At 39.3% G+C, this 19648-nt stretch overlaps 1 protein-coding gene across 1 annotated transcript; it reads right to left on the reverse strand.

The window, feature by feature from the left end:
• Window positions 1–369: 369 nt before the first annotated feature.
• Window positions 370–7468, reverse strand: LOC149011087 (Pentatricopeptide repeat (PPR) superfamily protein). Its single transcript, XM_089164422.1, has 3 exons — window positions 4743–7468; window positions 4513–4599; window positions 370–1451 (listed from the first exon to the last, which is right to left on the reverse strand). Exon 1 carries the CDS (start codon window positions 7130–7132, stop codon window positions 4862–4864), a length of 2271 nt encoding a protein of 756 aa, XP_089020548.1. The 5' UTR covers window positions 7133–7468; the 3' UTR covers window positions 370–1451; window positions 4513–4599; window positions 4743–4861.
• Between the last annotated feature and the right edge of the window lie 12180 nt (window positions 7469–19648).

The following is a 19648-nucleotide window of genomic DNA, read 5'->3' on the forward strand; positions in this document are numbered from 1 at the left end:
TACTGTCCCACCTTCAAATAAGAAGGCCATGGCAAAAGATGAGGTTTCAAAGACCTTACACAGGTCATCCTGGAAGGGGCGAGTGCCTCTGACTTTACGTGGTTAAAGTTTTTTCTGGATATGAGGTTCATCCGGGCCAGCTTGCGCGCACCACGATTACATCCTCAAGGGAGCTGTTTTATATAATTAATGCCGCCAAATAGGTGCGAACCTAAGATCTCCCCTAGAGAGAATTCCTGCCTTTTCAGTTGATGTAAGTGTAACTATAAATAGAGCACATTCGATGAATGAGGACAGAAGATTTAAATCTCAAATTTCCCTCTCTTCTCTGTGAATTGCTTAGTTCTTCTCTTTCTCCGTCCTCTTTCTTCTTCAGATTCAGATCTGCTCTTTTCACTCTAGACTCTACCAAAAAGCCAATGATATCGAATTTGCTTGATAAAACTATAATAAGTACTGGTATCAAATATAGGAGAAAACATTTACCATGGCCACTTAAAATCTTGCAATGATCTACTCAAACAACTAGGTCTTGAATTCTTGATATCCAATCGAAATGTATCATAGGACCCATATTTAGTATTTGGTTTCTTACTCTGCATCGCCATATGGTTACTGTGCATGCTATGGAACAACTTCAAGGTCTACAAAAACCATACGAAGAACCATGATAACAAACAAATTACATTTGCTGACAACCAAGTCTGTCTTGAGTCATGGTGCAGATGGCGAGGCTTTAACCAGATCAGAATCCTCTATTAATAACCACCCGTCTTGGGTAGGACAAGCGTTCTTCCAGTCCAAAACAAACATCTAGAGAAGTTCCTGAGAAAATTTATAACTGAAAATTAAATTTACAAAAAAGATGTTGCCTTTCTCTCTGTCTCTCTCGTGTTCCAAAGATTCTACAAATTCCGTTTTCGTTTTTCATTCAAGATGGTAAAACCACTCAGCTGATTCCAAACAGACCTGTCCATGACAAATTTTGCTTTGTTTCCTGGATTGGTTTGTTATCTTACCTTGTCACGACTGAGTTCCCAAACTATTTCCATGCTTGCTCCATGTTGTGAAATCTGAAGTCTAGGAATGAAGGATGTCAATTTGTTCACTTGGTTCATATCCTGCTCTCTTTCTCCATATGTAACACCATTTAGAATGAAGTTATGAACTCATTTCCAAATCAACTTCAAAACAGATGAGAGTTGCACAATCTGATCTCTTCCAGCTGACAAAGAAGAAAACCATCATGTCCCATCTTCAGTACACTATGGAGATTCGAATGTCCATAATCAAGGGTCAGATCTTCCGGTTGTAAAGGAGGAAATAAGCCCTGCAGCTTGGACAGGTATAATATCTCCAAATGTTAAGATGGCAGTAGCTGATCTGTCTTTTTGCTTGCCAACCTGTGCATTACAAAGCATGGAGCTCAGTTCCCCAAATCTAGAACCAACCTGCAAAATTACAAGTAAAGTTACTACTTGGACAGAAAAATTCCAAATGAAAATTGCTCCATGAACCAAGAAACAGGGAATGTCACCCTCAACATAGTAACAAAACGTGCAAGTTTCTATGAATTGTCATAAATCACAACAACTAGTAATGAGAACATGTATGTTTGCTCTATTGCTAGATCAGTTTCATGGTTTTATATTGGTTTCACCCAAAAATTATTACAATCCGCATGCACAGCCCATTTTCCACAATGGGCATCAAATATTTGAATCATTGCATCTCCAACACATTTTCCAAGAGCACCTCCTCTATTTCAAAGCCTCTTTTCAAGGAACTGAACTAGATCTTCCAGTAGGACCTGATTAATCTGGGCTACACATAACCTCATTCTTTGACATCAAGATAAAGAGTAGGGCAGCTTTCAGCATTCAAACTTGGAAAATCACAGATATTTAACTTCACACTAAGCATAATAACTCCACCAATGCTGAAGTTCCAAATGTGTTTTGGTTCTCGTGGTTTGTCATTGTGACACTCAATCTCTCATCTGTGAATCATAAATTCCATTTCTCAGTCCTGGTTTACCTTAGAAAATAATGTCAGCCAAAGTGCCTAGAATGTAATTGCTCACTTTAACCCCTGATTTGATAAGCAATATTTGTTATTTATTGTTTAGCCTTGATAAAGCTATTCACTCCCCTTTTCCCCTACAGTTAATCCTTCAAGTTTCCCCAAGCTGCCAAGTTAGATCTCTATCGAAGACTCTTAATAGTTGCTGGAATCACGTGCAAACTCAAAGAAGATCTTCAACCCTTCAAGTTACACATCAACCTACTTTAGTTTTTTTCTTTCGATTTTTCAATTATCCAAGACCTAAATCACCCACAGCTCATTCCTGCCATAAAAAAGAACACATATGTTGATCAAATACTCCCCTGCTCCTGTAGGAAACTCAATTCTCCCTTGCAGCTGCAACCAATCATTTAAACCTCATCAACTTCCATCTAAGGACCCAAAAATTCACCTAGAGCAATTGAAACATAAGTTTTGGCCCGTGTTTGGATTGATTCTATCTCCCCCATAGCTAAAACTTCCGTGGCCAAAACCTACAATCATATTTCTCTACAAATCTAATGGATATACTCCCCATATCATAAAATGTTCAACCTCGGCACAGTTCTGCTCAGTGAAAACCCTACGAGTGGGAAGAGCCAGCAAGAACTAGACAGAGGAAGTGCACTAGAAGTCAGAGCTCGGTGAACCAACAGTTGCTAGAGCCATGGAAGAATTAACAGACAGTCTTGAAGGTCACTTAAAAGTATGGCACATCGATGAACTTTCTTTCTAAGATTCTTGTGTTTCAAGTTGAAGATGAAGACTGGAGAAGAAGCAGCCTTTCCCATACACGTTTAAGGGATGGTAGACCTGTGGTTAGAGCTGTCATTGACAATGGTACTTTCTATACCTTTCCATAAGTCTCCTAATAGGTAAATAACTTCCATCATAGATCTTCCTGGCATAAAGCCAAATTGGTTCTCTATAATTGTGGATAATTGTCTCAAACGGGTTTCATTTACTCTTTCCCATAATTCATAGTATGACTTATCAGTTTAATGCCTCTGCATAATATCCATAATTGTTTAAAAATTTGTTCCCCTGCTCCCCCTACTCTCTGTTACATTAGATGTTATGCTTATGAATCAGATGTATATAGTTGTTGGTAGTCATAGTCATACTGCTTTCTTCAAACAGTCCAAATGAATATAATACCTAAAGTGCAACCTGTGCATAACCCTGTGCTATGAATATAACCTCTTCTGGTTGCAGTGGAGCCACCATTGCTGTTGCACAAGATCACAATCCAGCGTAATGAAGTCCAACAGGATCCTGGTAAGTATAATATATAAACACAAAGGATTCAATAGAGACTTTTCGCTTCATTGCCTAAGAGTCAATGGAGGAGTGAAGTTAAAGACAATGAGAAGGCATGGCCATGATCAACGAAGGCCTTTAGAAAACCCTTATGGAGGAGTGATTTAATTCAAGGAACTAAAAGAGTTAGGGCCAGGGGTAGACCTTAAATGACCTTAGGAGAAGTGAGGGAAAAACCAACTATATCTTAGGCCTTTTATCAAGTACTACCTTGAGGATTAAAGAGCAAGGATGCAGCTGATCCCATTTAGTTGGGACAAGGTTGGGTTGTTATTGCTTCTGTATATATGTTTAAAAGAACCTTCTCTTGCTCCTACCCCATTTTTGTGGAATATAATTTTCCAAAAAGAATGGAAACTTGGGATTTTCCATATATTATTTTAAATCTGTGTGTGTGTGTGTGCAGTACCCAATCTGTTCTCCACTCAAGGTACAGTTTTCTTAAAATATAACAATTTTTCTTTTAAAATAATTTAGCTTGAAGATCTAGTCAAGCTAAAGCCTCAAAGACCCATTCATTCTCTGAAAAAGAGGTAAAAGATTGCTTCCTGGTCGTCAGGCCCGGTGTTGATGGCTCATGCAGGGTGCATTAATATGGACGTGACATTTATATTTCACTGGGGTGGAGTGGTACATCCAGAGAGGTCATGTGACCAGAACATATCTTAATAAGTAGGCCATTGCCACAAGTGGTGCCAATCGCCTAGGTCTGGAACATGAATAAAAAATAAAGGACCTGAACCCAACATTACAGATTCACCCCTTAGAGATCAACTATGATGGCATTCAGAAACTTTTCTAGTTCTGTTTTTTATTTTTTATTATTATTTTATTTATCATGATGTCATAATAACAACACTTGACTACTAAATCTTTGAGGTTTCATTCTTACAAAACTCTCCACCTAAGGCTGCCATTTCAGGATCAGGTGGGACTCATTCAGTGATGGGAGATGATCTCATTACAAGATCCTGTATCCTAAGGATCCTAGCAAACCCCATTTAGAAGACACAGATAAAAGCCATTCAAGAATAAAAAAGGGCTGGGCGGGGGGGGGGGGGCACACATTGCCCTGCCCAAAGGGAGAAAAATAGTTAACTGTAAAAATGATTCATCAGTTAAACTAACCTTAGATGCTCCTTCGGGGTTAAGCAAGAGATTAGATGTCCAGACTCGTTGACCTTCAAGTTATTTACATGATAAGCCACATAAAGGCTGCACCAAAATACACGAAATTTTAGTAAATCTTTTTAACTTTTCTTGATCATTTAACGTAAGCTTAATTATGTATTATGAATAAAAGTAGAATGAAGTGGTCATTCAATGAACTCCTATGGTTGCAATAGCAGGACAAGTACCAATTTGAGATATCACTATGAAGTAATACGTCTGCGGCGGCACTTTTACATGTTGATCTCCTCAGCAGAATTGCTAATTTTTAAATAAAGGATAGGGCCACTCTAATAACACATACTGTCTACCAGTAGTCCCCACAAGAGCAAACACCATCTTTGAAATGATGGAAACGTTTGGTATCTCGGACAAAAATTTCTCTCCCCTCGAAGCTAGATATAAATTTTATCACAGCATGGCAATCACCACAAATTCGGAGATTCTTGATTACTCGAAGTGGGGAGCCTGCATGAGTGTTCAGAAGCCCCAACATTACAGCCAACTTTTCACTGTGCCCACACAATATCTGCTCCTTGTCTTGTTCCTCAACATCTTGAAGCACATATTCGGTATTCGGAAGGTAACCTAATCTTTTCATCTCCATGCTCACTCTTGCCAATCTCTCAATAATTTGATCCATTTGGGGATGTGATTTGTCCCCTGCCATAAGTATGTGCACCTTGTTCTTGACTTCAATCCAACTGCAACCAGGGTTTTTCCTCAAGCCCATTCTTTTCATTATGTCTCTCATTCTATCTACCTCAGTCCACATGCTGTGGGAAGCATAAATATTAGAGAGAAGAACATAGTTCCCAGGATTGTTTGGCTCCAACTTGAAGAGCTTGCCAGCTGCAGTCTCCCCTAAGCTAAGGTTGCTATATACTCTGCAAGAACTCAGCAATGCACCCCAAACACAAGCATCTGGCTCTGTAGGCATTTCTTTAATCATGTCATAAGCCTCTTCAAGCCTTCCAACACGACTAAAGAGATCAACCATGCAGGCATAGTGCTCCATTCTAGCTTCAATTCCATGTTCTCTAGTCATGCTATTGAAGAAGTACTGCCCTTCTTCTACAAGACCATTCTGGCTGCAAGCAGATAATATACAAGTAAAGCTGATAAAATCAGGCTTCTGCCCCATCTTCTGCATCAAATGGAACAACTTAATGGCCTCTTTAGCCTTTCCATGCATAGAATATCCGCCCACAATTGCATTCCAAGAGACCAAATTTGTCGTAGGCATCATATTGAACCAATGCTGAGCATCTCTAATTTTCCCACACTTGGCATACATATCAACCAATGCACTGCCCACATACACATCATCGGAAATTCCCCTCCTGAGAGAGAAGCAGTGTGCAGCCTTCCCATGCATTAAGGCTGCAATATTGGCACAGGCTGGAAGTAAGCATGGGATTGTGACTGAATTGGGCACCACTCCTGCATCTTGCATCTCTCTGAAGAGCTTCAAAGCTTCGATATCCTTCCCATTTTGTGTGCAACATGAGATTACCGATGTCCAAGATACAACGTTCAGTCTTGTCCCTTGGTGCTCGAATTGTCTGAACATCCTCAATGCATCATCGACAAGACCATTACGAGCAAGCCCAGCAACTAGGGCATTGCATGAACCCAAGTCCATTTGAGCCATCTCATCGAATGCCACCATCATCTCCAAGGGGCAATCACACTTGCCATACATATCAAGAAGTGCACTAACCACACATTTGTCTGACCCAAGACCCTGCTTGATCACGTACCCGTGGATCTGAACCCCAACATTCAGTTCTTTCAAGTCACCCACGGCAGAAAGAACACTAGAAATGGTAGTCCCGTCAGGCTCGAAACCTTGTGAATGCATCTCCTGCAGAATCACAACGGATTCAGAGGATAAACCACTTTGGTGAAGACCCGAGATCAAACCATTCCAGGATACAGGATTGGGTTCCACACCTGAACACCTCATCTCATTGAAAAGTTTCTTTGCCTCATTTATGTATCCTAGTCGAGCATAACCAGCAATTATAGCACTCCAACTAACCACATTTCTATCTGTCATTCTATCAAATACTTTAAAAGCATCTTTCAACCCACCACATTTCACATACATATGAACTAAGGAAGACTCTACAAAGTAGTCTGTAGCAAACCCAGTAACAAATGCAAGGCTGTGAATTTGCTGCCCCATTCGAAGAGCCAACAAGCCGCCACAGGACTTTAGCATACTAGGGAAGACGAAATTATCAGGCAAGAGGCCATGGGAGAGCATTTGGCGAAGGAGACGAATGGCGTCATTAAAGCGATCGAATTTGGAACAAACAGATATAAGAGTAGAGAAAGAAAAGACATCAGGATCGGGGATTGAATCAAGGACGAGAGTTGCTTCGGAAAAGCAAAGATTGTGAGCGTAGAGAGAGAGAAGCTTGGTGTTGATATGGGTAATGCTGGAAAGCCCCGTTTTGAGGATATGGGCATGAGCTTGTTGGGCTTGAGATAGGGAAGCTGTATTTGTATTCAGTTGGAGCAAAATATTGTGGTAGAGATTATCGACCCGATAGAAGCTTTGCCTGGCCATGGGTGCTCTCCCTTCACATTACTGAGTTCTTAACTTCAATATCCATTCTCGGTTGTGCGTCCTTCTCCACAGTATCTTGCTTGGTACTGTGGAATTCTTGTTATGTCGAGCAGAAAAACAAAAGTTCTGGTTAAAACAATTCCATAATAACCGCCATAAAATGAAGAATCAGCAACGTCGATAAACTCCAATGGGACTCAAATTATGGAACAACCTCTTCCCAATTGATCCAGTGTTGCCAACACGGTTCTAATTATTGCAGGTGTTTCTCGCAAACGTTTTGACTCAATCGCGATTGGCTTGTTGTCTTGCCTCCACCAAGCCAGCACTGTCTTGAGAGTTGGATGATCTCCTCTGATGGGCAAGGGGGCAAGTTTGACCATGACGCCCTGACCCGCCCTAGGTCGGAATAGGGCTTGGGTTCAAGATTTTGGCACTGAGGCTGGGTTAGGGCTAAAACATTTTGACATTGAATAGGGCCAAGGGCAAGCATAATACTTTTAGAATGAAAGCAAAAACAACTGTTAGAGAATACTCTGCTTCTCTTAGCAAGTACATTAGTACTGCTTTAATCATGTCACCATAGATTATTTAGCAATACAGGTGGAGGGTTTACACACCAAGAGTTCTATTCAACTTGTAGATCAAAAGTATAGAACATGCCCAACTATTCCAACCCATATATTTATATTTAATACAGATTAAAAAGAGAGAGAGAGAGAGAGAGAGAGAGAGAGCCCAGATACAAGTATTTCAAATCCTATCAATGAAGAGCATCATGAATCAAGCCATTCTTGAGGTGTAAATGAGCTGTACATTGAGTTCCACTGATTTGATCTTCTTTTGATGGTTTCCTCTTATACTTTGAAGGAGTGAACAAGCTTACATGTTTTAAATGAGCCAGTCAGCTTCAAAGCAGTGACACATGAAAAAAGGGGTTGGGGGGGGGGGGATACACAAGTAGTTTTCTATATCAAAATGGCCTCAGCCATGAGAATAAGAAACCTAAGAGATTTGACATTCTTGACAAGGTTGTGTAATGATATAGGTGAGCAAGTGTTTGGTCCTTTGCTTGAAATAGAAAGAACATGACCCAATATAAGGACAGTGAACTTCTGGACTTAATTTCAGATTGGTAAACAAAGAGGGGGAAAAAAAGGAAAGAAAAACAGGGATCTAGTTGTTAGGGAATGAATAGAAAGGAAAAAGAACCAGAGGAGGTGAGTATGCTCTATTTAAATAGTTAAGATTGGCTTCTTTACCATTTGTCGGTTGTACAGAAAACATCCTGAGAACTTCATCCATGCAAACACAAATAGTTGATACTCACCTACTTTATATCACAATTTAAAGAAGCAAAACAGGAATTCAAGTAGGGGAAAAATAAGTTCATATTATTCTTAGCATTAATTGATACAGTGAATGCAAAGCTATTGTACATAAGAATGCAAGGATTGGGCATAATATTTGTGTTGGCATTTATTAATATGCCCAAGGGCAAAAGTAGAAGTTCACTTATTGGGCGGTTACCAAATATAGGGATATATTTTGGTAACCGCCGCAACACTCCACACACAATTATGGATTCAATTTTCGGAAAAGTCTCTCTCTCTCTCTCTCTCTCTCTCTCTCTCTCTCTCTCTCCAAGAAATGCAAAACCCGGAAGGTTTTTTGAAGTTCTTCCTCTCTTTGTTTTTGGATCTTGATCTTCTACCATTCATCCACAACGGTACTTGGGTTGTGGAATTACTTCCCTCTCCACATGATTGAGGATGATTTGCCGATGAAAAATTTCTTGGAGGAATGACAACGTGGATTCCAAATTTCTTATGCTGCAATATTTCTATATTGGGAAAAGCGAATCTAGGTAAGGATCTCCCATCTATTTATAGAATAGAAAGATAACCTACATTGGCATCAGAGCCAGGTTCTCGTGGTTCTTAGTACCTCCCAATTATTTGTTGTCCCTTGGATTGGATCCAATGGTGGATCTAGGGTTTAACTGAAACCTTTGAATTAGATACTGTTGATTAAATTTTATTGGAATCCAAATGGGAAGATCCTTGTGATTTTCCTTCTGTAATAATTTATATGAATCGTTAATCCATGGATTTTTTTTTTTTTGCTATGTTTCTTGGATTTTTTTTTTCATGCAATTTTGATATGAAATGATGAATCACGAATCCAGTCCTACGTGGACATTTTTTGGGTTCGTTTTGGGGAAGACAATTTTTTTGGTCCAGACTGAGCACCGTCTCGTATGAGACGGACGTCCAATTGGTCACATTAAACCCCCACCCCATTTGGTCACAGAGGACTAGATGGAAATTCCATCTGGTCACAGAGGACCAAACGGACGTCCTTCTGGTCACAATGGACCAAAAGAAATTTCAGTCTAGTGAGACGGAAGTCTGTCTGGGCAGATGGTGTAACAACCCCCGTATTTCTAACCCGGGATCCGTATTGTAGGTCCGAGAACCCGAAGGTCTAGTCGGGTAAATTTGTGGAGTGTCCGAATAGAAGTCCATGATCCATACCTTGAACCCATGGATCTGGATTCTCTTGTTGAAGAGCCTGCCTTGCTTGGTAGTTGGGCTTCTGGAAGGTAAGTGATGTCTAGAGATGTCTGGAATTAAGGTAAGACCTCCCCCATGTGTTCATCAGGGTTATGTTGTACTTGAACATCAACCCCCTGAGCAAAGCACCCTTGTATAGCAATATACCTGGGGGTGGTTGCTAGTGGCAGTTGATTAGACCAAGCGACCGCCCCAAGTGCAACCGCCCCAAGTGACCGCTTGGTCCTGGTTGCGAGGTTTTGCCCTATTTTTCCCCTAGACTCCTATAAATAGTAACCCTCGCCTATTTTACGAATATTATATTCGGGATAACTGTTTTTGGAGGTTTGACGGCTGTGGAGACGTGCTGGAAGGTGATCTGAAGTGCTGTCAGTGTTCCAGAAGATTCTACTGTCCTTCATAGCTGATTTGGTAGTTGAGGTAAGTGATTTCCTGTTCACTCTTACTTCACTTTTAGCTATGATAAGAGTATATTAGTGTTCCCCTTTGGTTGTTCTTGATCATTTTATTGCATTGTCTACCTTTTTGATGATCTTAGTGAGATCAGATCCGAAAACAAAACCCTACTTTCATGAAAAGGGTTGATCTAATCAAGAGGGAGGATTCTGGATAACCAAATTGATGTCATTGGTTAGGTTTAGAATCACCCTTGGTTATGGGAGTGATAGATTTGAAATTCAGACTATGATCATTCAAAATTCAGATTGAAATAGGATATCAGAAGCCTGAGTTTCGGATTGAAACTCTTTGTTTTTGGGGCGGTCACTAGTGGTGGTCGCTCAGCCTAAGCAATAGCCCAAGCGACCGGCTGGTTTCCAGTGACCAAATGACTTTTGGTTTTGATCCGATTTGATTCATTCAACTTATACCTTATTATAACCCTATATATAGGTGTTCTTTGTTTCAAATAGAAGTCTTATAATTGTTCCTCGTTTGCAAGTTAGAGGAATTCTATTTATTTACAGGTAAGGATTTACAATCCTATCTTTATGAAATGACTTAAACATGCTAGTCCAATGTCTATTATTACTGTCCTTTCATTTCATATGCTGCTGTAACCTTGTTTAGCATGTTGATCTTATTATATGCTTGCTGTTTGTATTGTCTTTCTTATACTTTGTTGATTATGAATATGATATGCTAATGGTTGATGGTTTGTGGTTATGATGGAAGGGGTATTCCATTGGGATATTCTAGCTTGGGATATCAGAGGGCTGTGGTATGGGACACATGCCTGCTGATGTCTCTAGCACTGTTATAACTACTTGATGATATACTTAGGTAGAGTCTAGAGTTGCATGGCTAGGTACCCCACATGCTACTACCCTTTCGGTAGGGGAATTGAAGCCGGATGACCCTTGATGGCAGTGATGTGACGATGGTCCACTGTTGGTCATATAAATGGTAGGGTTGCATATGTTAGGGTTGGGCTTATGGAAGTCCAAGGAACGGACCGAGTGTCGTGAGAAGTCATGAGAGCATTCCGCCCCAACAATATTTGGATGACGATAGGGTTATGGAATGGAGTTCAATAGTGGTAACCAGTCCGTGAGGGTTCTTATTCCTAGGTTGCGAAGGATACTGAATCGAGTTGGTTGGTGCCATAGGGGATGTATCGGACTTCATGTAGTATGTTACCATTATGACCGCATTGGATTAGAAACCCGACATGCGCCAGTACTCATGCCAATGGTCGTGGTAAGAGAGTGCTGACTTAACCCCAGCTATGGTTTGAGAGCCAGGTGTGGACTTTCCATTTTACCCAGAATCCCTACAGAGGTAACCAGTCCTTGCCGGATCAGAGTGACTAGACCTACCCAGAGAAGGGCTGGTGTATATCTTAAAGCATGCATGTCAACTATTAGAGACTTGCATGGTTAGATCTTAGCGGTATTCATACTTTGCATTCATACATATCATATATGCATTTCTAATTGGTTTGATATATGGATGAGAATCATTGTTTGTTCTTACTGAGTTCTCCAGAACTCATTCCTTTATTTGTCTATGTTTTATTAGCTTGTACAGATGGAGGATATACGCTGGAAGATGGATTGGTTTCCTATGAAGTAACCTTCCCGTATGAAGAAGATGTGGCACCGACAATGGGAAATGGAGATAGCCTGTGTGGGAGCTCCTGTGAGCGCATGGAATGCGCTTATAGCACCCATTGATGGGTGGAGGAGACAGGTTGCCAGGCAGTTTGTTCACCGAATGGAGAAGAACTGGAGGACCCCTTTTCTAGAAATTCATGAAAATCATTATCTAGCTTTAGAGAAAGAAACTGGAAGGAAAATCATATAACTCTTTTTGATTGCTTCCCGCTGAACTCATTTTTCCTTTTGATTATTTATTCTTTCCTTGATTATTTTATTGGAGTATTTGGACTCTTGTAATCATTTTATTTAATTATTGAATTTATTCTTGCTCATGATTGTCTTTACTTGCATTTATTATTATTGATAGACTAAAATCGTGGATCCTGTGAAGGATCACTCCCAAGGGTTGTCGGGCGGGTAATCGAGACCGGCGGGTGGGGTGTGATAGATGGGCTCCCAGACGGCGAGCCATCTCAGAATTCATCTGAGAGTCCATCTGGTTTAGAAGGTGGTTTTGACTTTCTAGACACCAGTAGCCCGACACTCTGATGATGTTTGGGCATTAAGAGCCTAATGGGGCTAAGTGGGAGCTACTAGGGTGGAAGCATTCTATGTGAACCACCTCATAGCATAAATATGATTTAGTGTTTTACTTTTGTAAATAGTAAAATAGTTTTGATTTGGGTTATTTAATCATGCTTCTAGCACAGAATGAAACTGATATATAAATTCTATGTAGATTTGCATGAGGATTTGATTGGATGTTTGTTAGCATTTTTTTTTATTCAAATGCTCGTCCCATTGGTTGACCATGCTAGTGTGAATTTGTTGTTGCTCGTGTTTTATGCTAGTTTCTTTTGAACTCATCCTTGCATGTATTGTCTCTAGTTTTTAGATGGTTGCTACCTAGAGAATTGTTGCTTATCTCACCAAAGGAGATAAGTTTTTTTTGGGTACTGGAACTTTTTAATACTGGAAATGAAATGCCGTCCGCAAGGGTTGAACCCACAACCTCTCCACTAAGAAGTCCTGCATTGGCCAAAGGAGATAAGTTGAATAAGAGGAATTATGACCTCTAGCATCGAAAGGTGCAATATCTCCTGGAAGAGCAGGACATGCTGAAAACCATAAACCAGAGCGTGTCCCCACCTGAAGAAGGTACCACTGCACAGCATCGTAGGGACTTTGAGATTTACAATGCCTAGAAGAGGTAGGACATGGTAGCTAGGATTACTATCCTGAGCTCTATGAGGGATGACCTGATGCTTCGATTGGAGAAGCATATGACTGAAAAGTCTTTGTGGGAGGCAGTGAAGTTCCAGTATGGAGGGACTTCCACCACTAGAGGCCGCTAGCTTGGACTCACTTTTGATGGTTACAAGATGTGTCAGGGTCACACCATGATAAGTGAGTTGAGCGCTTATGGGACGCCAAAAGACTGATGGAAGCAACAAAAGGATTAAAGAGAGCGAGGGAAGAATGTTAAATGGTGGAGAAGGCTATGAAAGCTTAGAAGAAGCTAGAAGAGAAGAATAGAAGGAAAGAATTGATGAAAAAGAGGAAGTAAGAGGAATCTTTGCATAAGGCAATGAAGGATTATCAAGAAATGGCACTAGTGTGGACTAGGTTAGCTTAGGATCAAAACGCATCAACCGGCCTTGGAGTGTTGTTCTTTTGTTTATTTTATCGGACAAGTGTTCTTAACTATAGGAAGCAACAAAAGGATTATGAAGAAAGGTTGAAAATTGAGAAAGCATAAGTTGAAGAGAGGAAGAAAATGAAAATTGGGATTGGTCACAGGAAGAGTTGAAAATTGTGGCATGAGGGAGCGAATTAGATATGATTGTGAGACTAACAGAGTATCTTAGCAAATTGACTCCATTTTTTCTTCATTTGTTCTTCGTTTTGATCTTCTGGGTTTTTGGAATGAGAACAAATATGCAAAGGTATAGAGAACAAGATCTTACTGTGACGATGAAACAATATATCTCTGTTTGAGGGTACCGAAGAAATCGGCAAAGAGGGTCATCAACAATCGAAGAGGAGACTATCATCTATCTGTCGGAGCTACTGGCTCGTCTTTGCCAATGAACATACCTAACTGGTCGAAGATATTGAGGATGATTATAGATAGGCGTATTTTCCGGCAAGTGGCCAAATTTTGGGTAGAAGATGAATGAACTAAGGGTGAGTGAGGGGCAATAACATAATTTGAATGGGTTAAGGACATATAGGTCTTTACAAATTTCAAAACTTAACTATGAAAGTGTTAAAAGCTAACCTTGGGTTTTTCATAATATTCCGAGTTCACTAGATTAGACAACATATAATATTGGCCACTTAAGTAAGCAACCTAGTGTTTGGCCCCAACTTAAGTAGGCAACATGAAAAAACTGGAGAAAGAAAAAAAAAAAAAAAAAAAAAAACCATAGTTTGATGATCCTCACTGATGTTCCCAGGTCTCAATTCACATTAGCATTAGGTGATTAACTCATATTAATTATCAATTGAATCAAAAGAAATACGCAACCTATAAACCCTAACCTAGTCAAGCTAATCGATCGTGTGATTTAACAAGAAAATTGGAAGCAAGAAGAAGAAGAGACACAGGCGTTTGATGACGGAGTTCGGCTCTTGAGCCTACGTCTCCGGGACTCGGGATAGAGTCCAATCTACTATAGCTTGAGAGATTACAGATAAACAGGGAAAATAAGGGTACAGAGATGACTATATATGGCAGTAGTTGATGCTCAAATCAACATCGAGTCTTCCTCTTCATATGAGGAATGAAAGCCCTCTGGTATCGCCTCAAAGAACCAAACACAGAGTGGGATCAGAACATCAAGAACAACTCCAAGCCATCACCAAATCACTCAAGAACACCACCAAGTGATTCCCTTCCTTTGCCAAGCACTTTGCCTCAAAGTACCACAAGAATCAACCATCAAACGAAGGTAGAAGATGAAGAGCAGGAAGAAGAATAGCCATCTCCAAATCTCCAGAATCGCCAGAGCTCAAACCCCAAATCACAACATGAAACCCTCGACACTGTTTGCATACATCAATGAAATAAACCAGCCCAACTATGCCTTATACAAACACATGAACCGGACGGTTCAATAACAACCCAGGTAAATACATGAAATACCCAGATTACCCCAACAATCTCCCCCTTAATCTGTAACTCTACACAACAACCATAGTAGGCTGGGCTTCAATCGTCATCGTCCAAGTGTACCTGCACAAACAAAAGAAAAAGACCACAGTACAAAGCAAACAAAAAATATGCAAAGTACCTAGACATGCACTAACCATGCAACACTAAAGGACTCACAACAGGCACACCATGCAACAAATGCAACAGGTAGAGAAACCCTAATCATAACTCATAACTCATAACTCACTCATATAACTATGAAGAGCACACATGCACACACCAGGCAAATATCTCATAACTGAGACAAACAGAGAAAGAGTTATAAAAATTTGGGCAGCATCTCCCCTAAAACTGCAACATATGCAAACCTAATAAACAAACACAAACATACCTGGACATCACCACACCATAGATAAATGAAAAACAAGTATACAATCTCCACAAAAGATAATAACCCACCACATAGACTTACTCATGCCAACACAAGCATAATAAATATATGAATTAAAACAAGTAAGACTTTAAACAAGAGACTTGTATAAACTTCAAGAAATCCATGGTGATATCCAAAACCAACCTAGATTAACAGAACCTCACAACATCAACAGATGAACAACATGGATCCTGACATAATTGACAATGTCAATACAGCCCATGAATCTACAAATGCTTACAATATAAGCCAAGTCAAGTCTAAACCATATCACATGATACATAAGAGAACTTAACCAACTAGAGAAAAGAGATTTAAACAATTCAAATATATAAAACATAACAAGTAAGCATAAATCTCTCCCCCTTAACCAGTAGATCCCAAAACTTAGGAAATTCCTAACAAATCCATGTATTTTCATTTCAAATTCTGATTTTAAAACCTTCCTAAAGGAATACAAACATGCAATCAATATGTTAAACCACATAGATGCAGATATAAGACATAGAAAATGAAATGAGAAACTAGAGGCAACTGTCAACCTAAAATGTAAATACAATGCAAAAAACTCAACCATCAAGTCTTATATATCAATGCCAAGGGTATTCAAATGAAATCACAACAGAATTCATTAACAAGTCATATTTCCAAACTTAGTTGTTAAAATGCCTAAAGAAGTTGCAAATCTTTCTTTCTTCCACACTAAAGTAAAGAAAGACAACAAGTATCCAATTACCCATTAAAATAATGAAGAGAGTAACTCAGGATAGCAAACATTCTAATAGCCTTACATTTAACCAACAAGATGAAAATATTCTAAACAAACCCAAATAGGCAATAACACTCCTCAATCCATCACTGGCTTACTACCACTACTCAAACCAAGACCTCTTCACCCACTCACTACACATGACGGGTACAAGTCACAACTAGACACATCTAGGTCACCTAGAGTAGAAACCAAACCAGAGATAAAAGAAGTAAACTCAATAAGACTTGACAACTTTGACCAACAAGACCAGACTCAATAACCACATAAAAATATAACTGCAAACAAGACATAACCTAACCAATAAAACTGGTGCAAGTCATCTTACCAGACAACTCAATAAATCTGACAATAACTACTCCCAAATCAAAATCATACAAGCTGACAAACCATATCCCCTGAATCTCATGTGAACCCCAACTTTGTGAGGACACACCCTCTTGACAACACCTATGTCAAGACCAAGCACCAATGCTGAACTGGAGAACAAACCTCTCCCCCTGGAGACCAACCTCTCCAAACACTTGACAACACTGTGTCAAAAACTAGCACTCATGCTACATATGGAGACTATACCTCTCCAAAAAACTAGGGATATATCTAATGCTATACCAAGTGAAATAGGAATCCTCATGTGTAACCAACTGTAATAAACAGTCTCAACACCACCTATTACCACTCTAGCATTACAAAAAACAGTCAGACAAGTATACCAATGCCAATAAAAGCATCCATGAGAGTACAAAACAACAACAAATACATAACATGCCATCACTATCATAATTGGTCAAGAATTCTCACACAACAAGGTATATCTTAACCAATAAAAAAACAGGCATAAAACATGTTGTCTCAGATTTATGAAAAATAAACAACTTCCTTACACAAGCATATCACCTTAAAAATAAATAGACCACCTCCTTTTAACAAAGGAACAAAATAGGATAAACCAAAGTGTGCACCCAATGGAAACCCAAACAACCAGGTCTTAAAACAAGGTTTATGCTAACACAGAAAGCACCTAGGTCATCAAAGGACCTCAAACATGTTTATTTCACCAGAATTAGGCACATTGTTATTAGAAGTCTCTTCTTCTTGCAGTTTTCTCTTATATGCAAAACAATTTTTCTTAAAGTGTCCTACTTTCTTGCAAAAGAAGCATCTCTTGAGGTTTGCATCAGACTTGTTGTTCCCATTATTATTCTTATTGTTATTCTCATGACTTTCAAATACTTTTCCCTTCCCTTTGGGTCTCTTTTGTTTGTAAGAGCCTTTACCCTTAACAAACAGATTCTCCCCACTGCCCTTAGTCATACCAGAAGCCAATAGTTCGGACTCCCTATTCTTTAAGGCATCAATCAGTTGTTCTAGGGAAATGTTTTGACAAGCATACTTGATTGAGTTCTTAACAACAAGATAATCATTATGAAGTGAATTCAATAGGATAATAGACAAGTCCTGATTTTCCAATTTAGTTTTCTCCCCTGTATTAGCTAAGTCTTGAATCAGCTTCTTAAATATATCTAGGTTCTTGTCAAGGCTGATTGTAGGGTCCATCTTAAACCCATACAACCTCTCCTTCAAATAAATTTTGTTACCTAGATTCTTTTTTTGATAGATCTGCTCAAGCTTATTCCAAACTTTAATAGGAGTGTTGTCATCCTCATCAAGACACCTGATAACACCATCTCGTGATGTTCCGAGCATGCAACCAATTGCATTCTCCATCACTTCGATCCTCAAGACTGGATCAATACTTTCAAAGAAAGCATCTGGGTCATCTATAGATCTTAGGAGTTTCTGTTGTGCCATTAAAGCCCTGACTTTCCTTTTCCAAATCCCAAAGTCCCCTGTCCCATCAAACTTCTCAATGTCTACCCTGGAACCCCTCATAGGAGTATCCAAACTTAGGTAACTAGGACTCAACCCTAGACCTACTGCTCTACTAGAGCGTGTGGTAACTACACTAACCACACTGGGAGGAGTGCCCTCCCCTGGTAGACCAAATCCCTTACTTAACTCCACTTTGAAGCAGATAAATCACACACAATCAGTATATATTGGAATTAAATCACAATACTGATATAAACAATTCTGAAAAATATAATAAACAGAATTAATCAATCACAATTTTATTATCTACTCATATACATGTGTCAGCAGTATTTAATCAAACATTTATTAACTCAATAGGCCAATATAAACCAAATAAAGTGCCTAAGTTATCAATTGAGATCACTACTGCAGTCTTGTATAAAATTCTAGCAGAAATTATATAACCAGTGTTCAATTAACAGTTAATAAAAACAGAATAAATCTCATACATAGATTATCACAATTACAAAGTCAAAACAGGTCATAAAAATTAGAACCGAATACCTACTGGTAACATACAGGAGCAGCAGTAGTATATATGACCAACATATAACAGTAATCAACCTATATTCATATGAGATTAATTTAGCAAATTAATCTAATCAGAATCACCAACCCTCATATAGATTAACATTGGAAATGAACAAAAAAAAAATTATCAGCAGACCAGAATGGTAAGCAGCAGAAGCAATAAATCAATCTATATTAACCAAAAAACATAGGCTATCAATCTAACAGGTTAACACTTGCTGAAATTATATAAAAACCAGATTATATAATCAGCAGTTGAATCATCCGAATTATAATCAAGCGAAGTAGAAGCATACACAGATTATATAATCAGAAAAAAATGATTCAATAATTTAACCTAAATTATCTATGAGATCATAAAACAATTAACATAATACTCATAGAGAAATTCTAAATTAGGTCTCCACCGAATCATCTAACCGAAACACTGGCTGTCTCAGGCTAGCAGGGTAACCTTTGCTCTGATGCCAATTTGATGTTCCCAGGTCTCAATTCACATTAGCATTAGGTGATTAACTCATATTAATTATCAATTGAATCAAAAGAAATACGCAACCTATAAACCCTAACCTAGTCAAGCCAATCGATCATGTGATTTAACAAGAAAATTGGAAGCAAGAAGAAGAAGAGACACAGGCGTTTGATGACGGAGTTCGGCTCTTGAGCCTACGTCTCCGGGACTCGGGATAGAGTCCAATCTAATATAGCTTGAGAGATTACAGATAAACAGGGAAAATAAGGGTACAGAGATGACTATATATGGCAGTAGTTGATGCTCAAATCAACATCGAGTCTTCCTCTTCATATGAGGAATGAAAGCCCTCTGGTATCGCCTCAAAGAACCAAACACAGAGTGAGATCAGAACATCAAGAACAACTCCAAGCCATCACCGAATCACTCAAGAACACCACCAAGTGATTCCCTTCCTTTGCCAAGCACTTTGCCTCAAAGTACCACAAGAATCAACCATCAAACGAAGGTAGAAGATGAAGAGCAGGAAGAAGAATAGCCATCTCCAAATCTCCAGAATCGCCAGAGCTCAAACCCCAAATCACAACATGAAACCCTCGACACT

The sequence above is a fragment of the Hakea prostrata genome, chromosome 7, assembly GCF_041222555.1.
Source record: "Hakea prostrata isolate BN-2017 chromosome 7, UWA_Hpros_2, whole genome shotgun sequence".
Lineage (NCBI taxonomy): Eukaryota > Viridiplantae > Streptophyta > Magnoliopsida > Proteales > Proteaceae > Hakea > Hakea prostrata.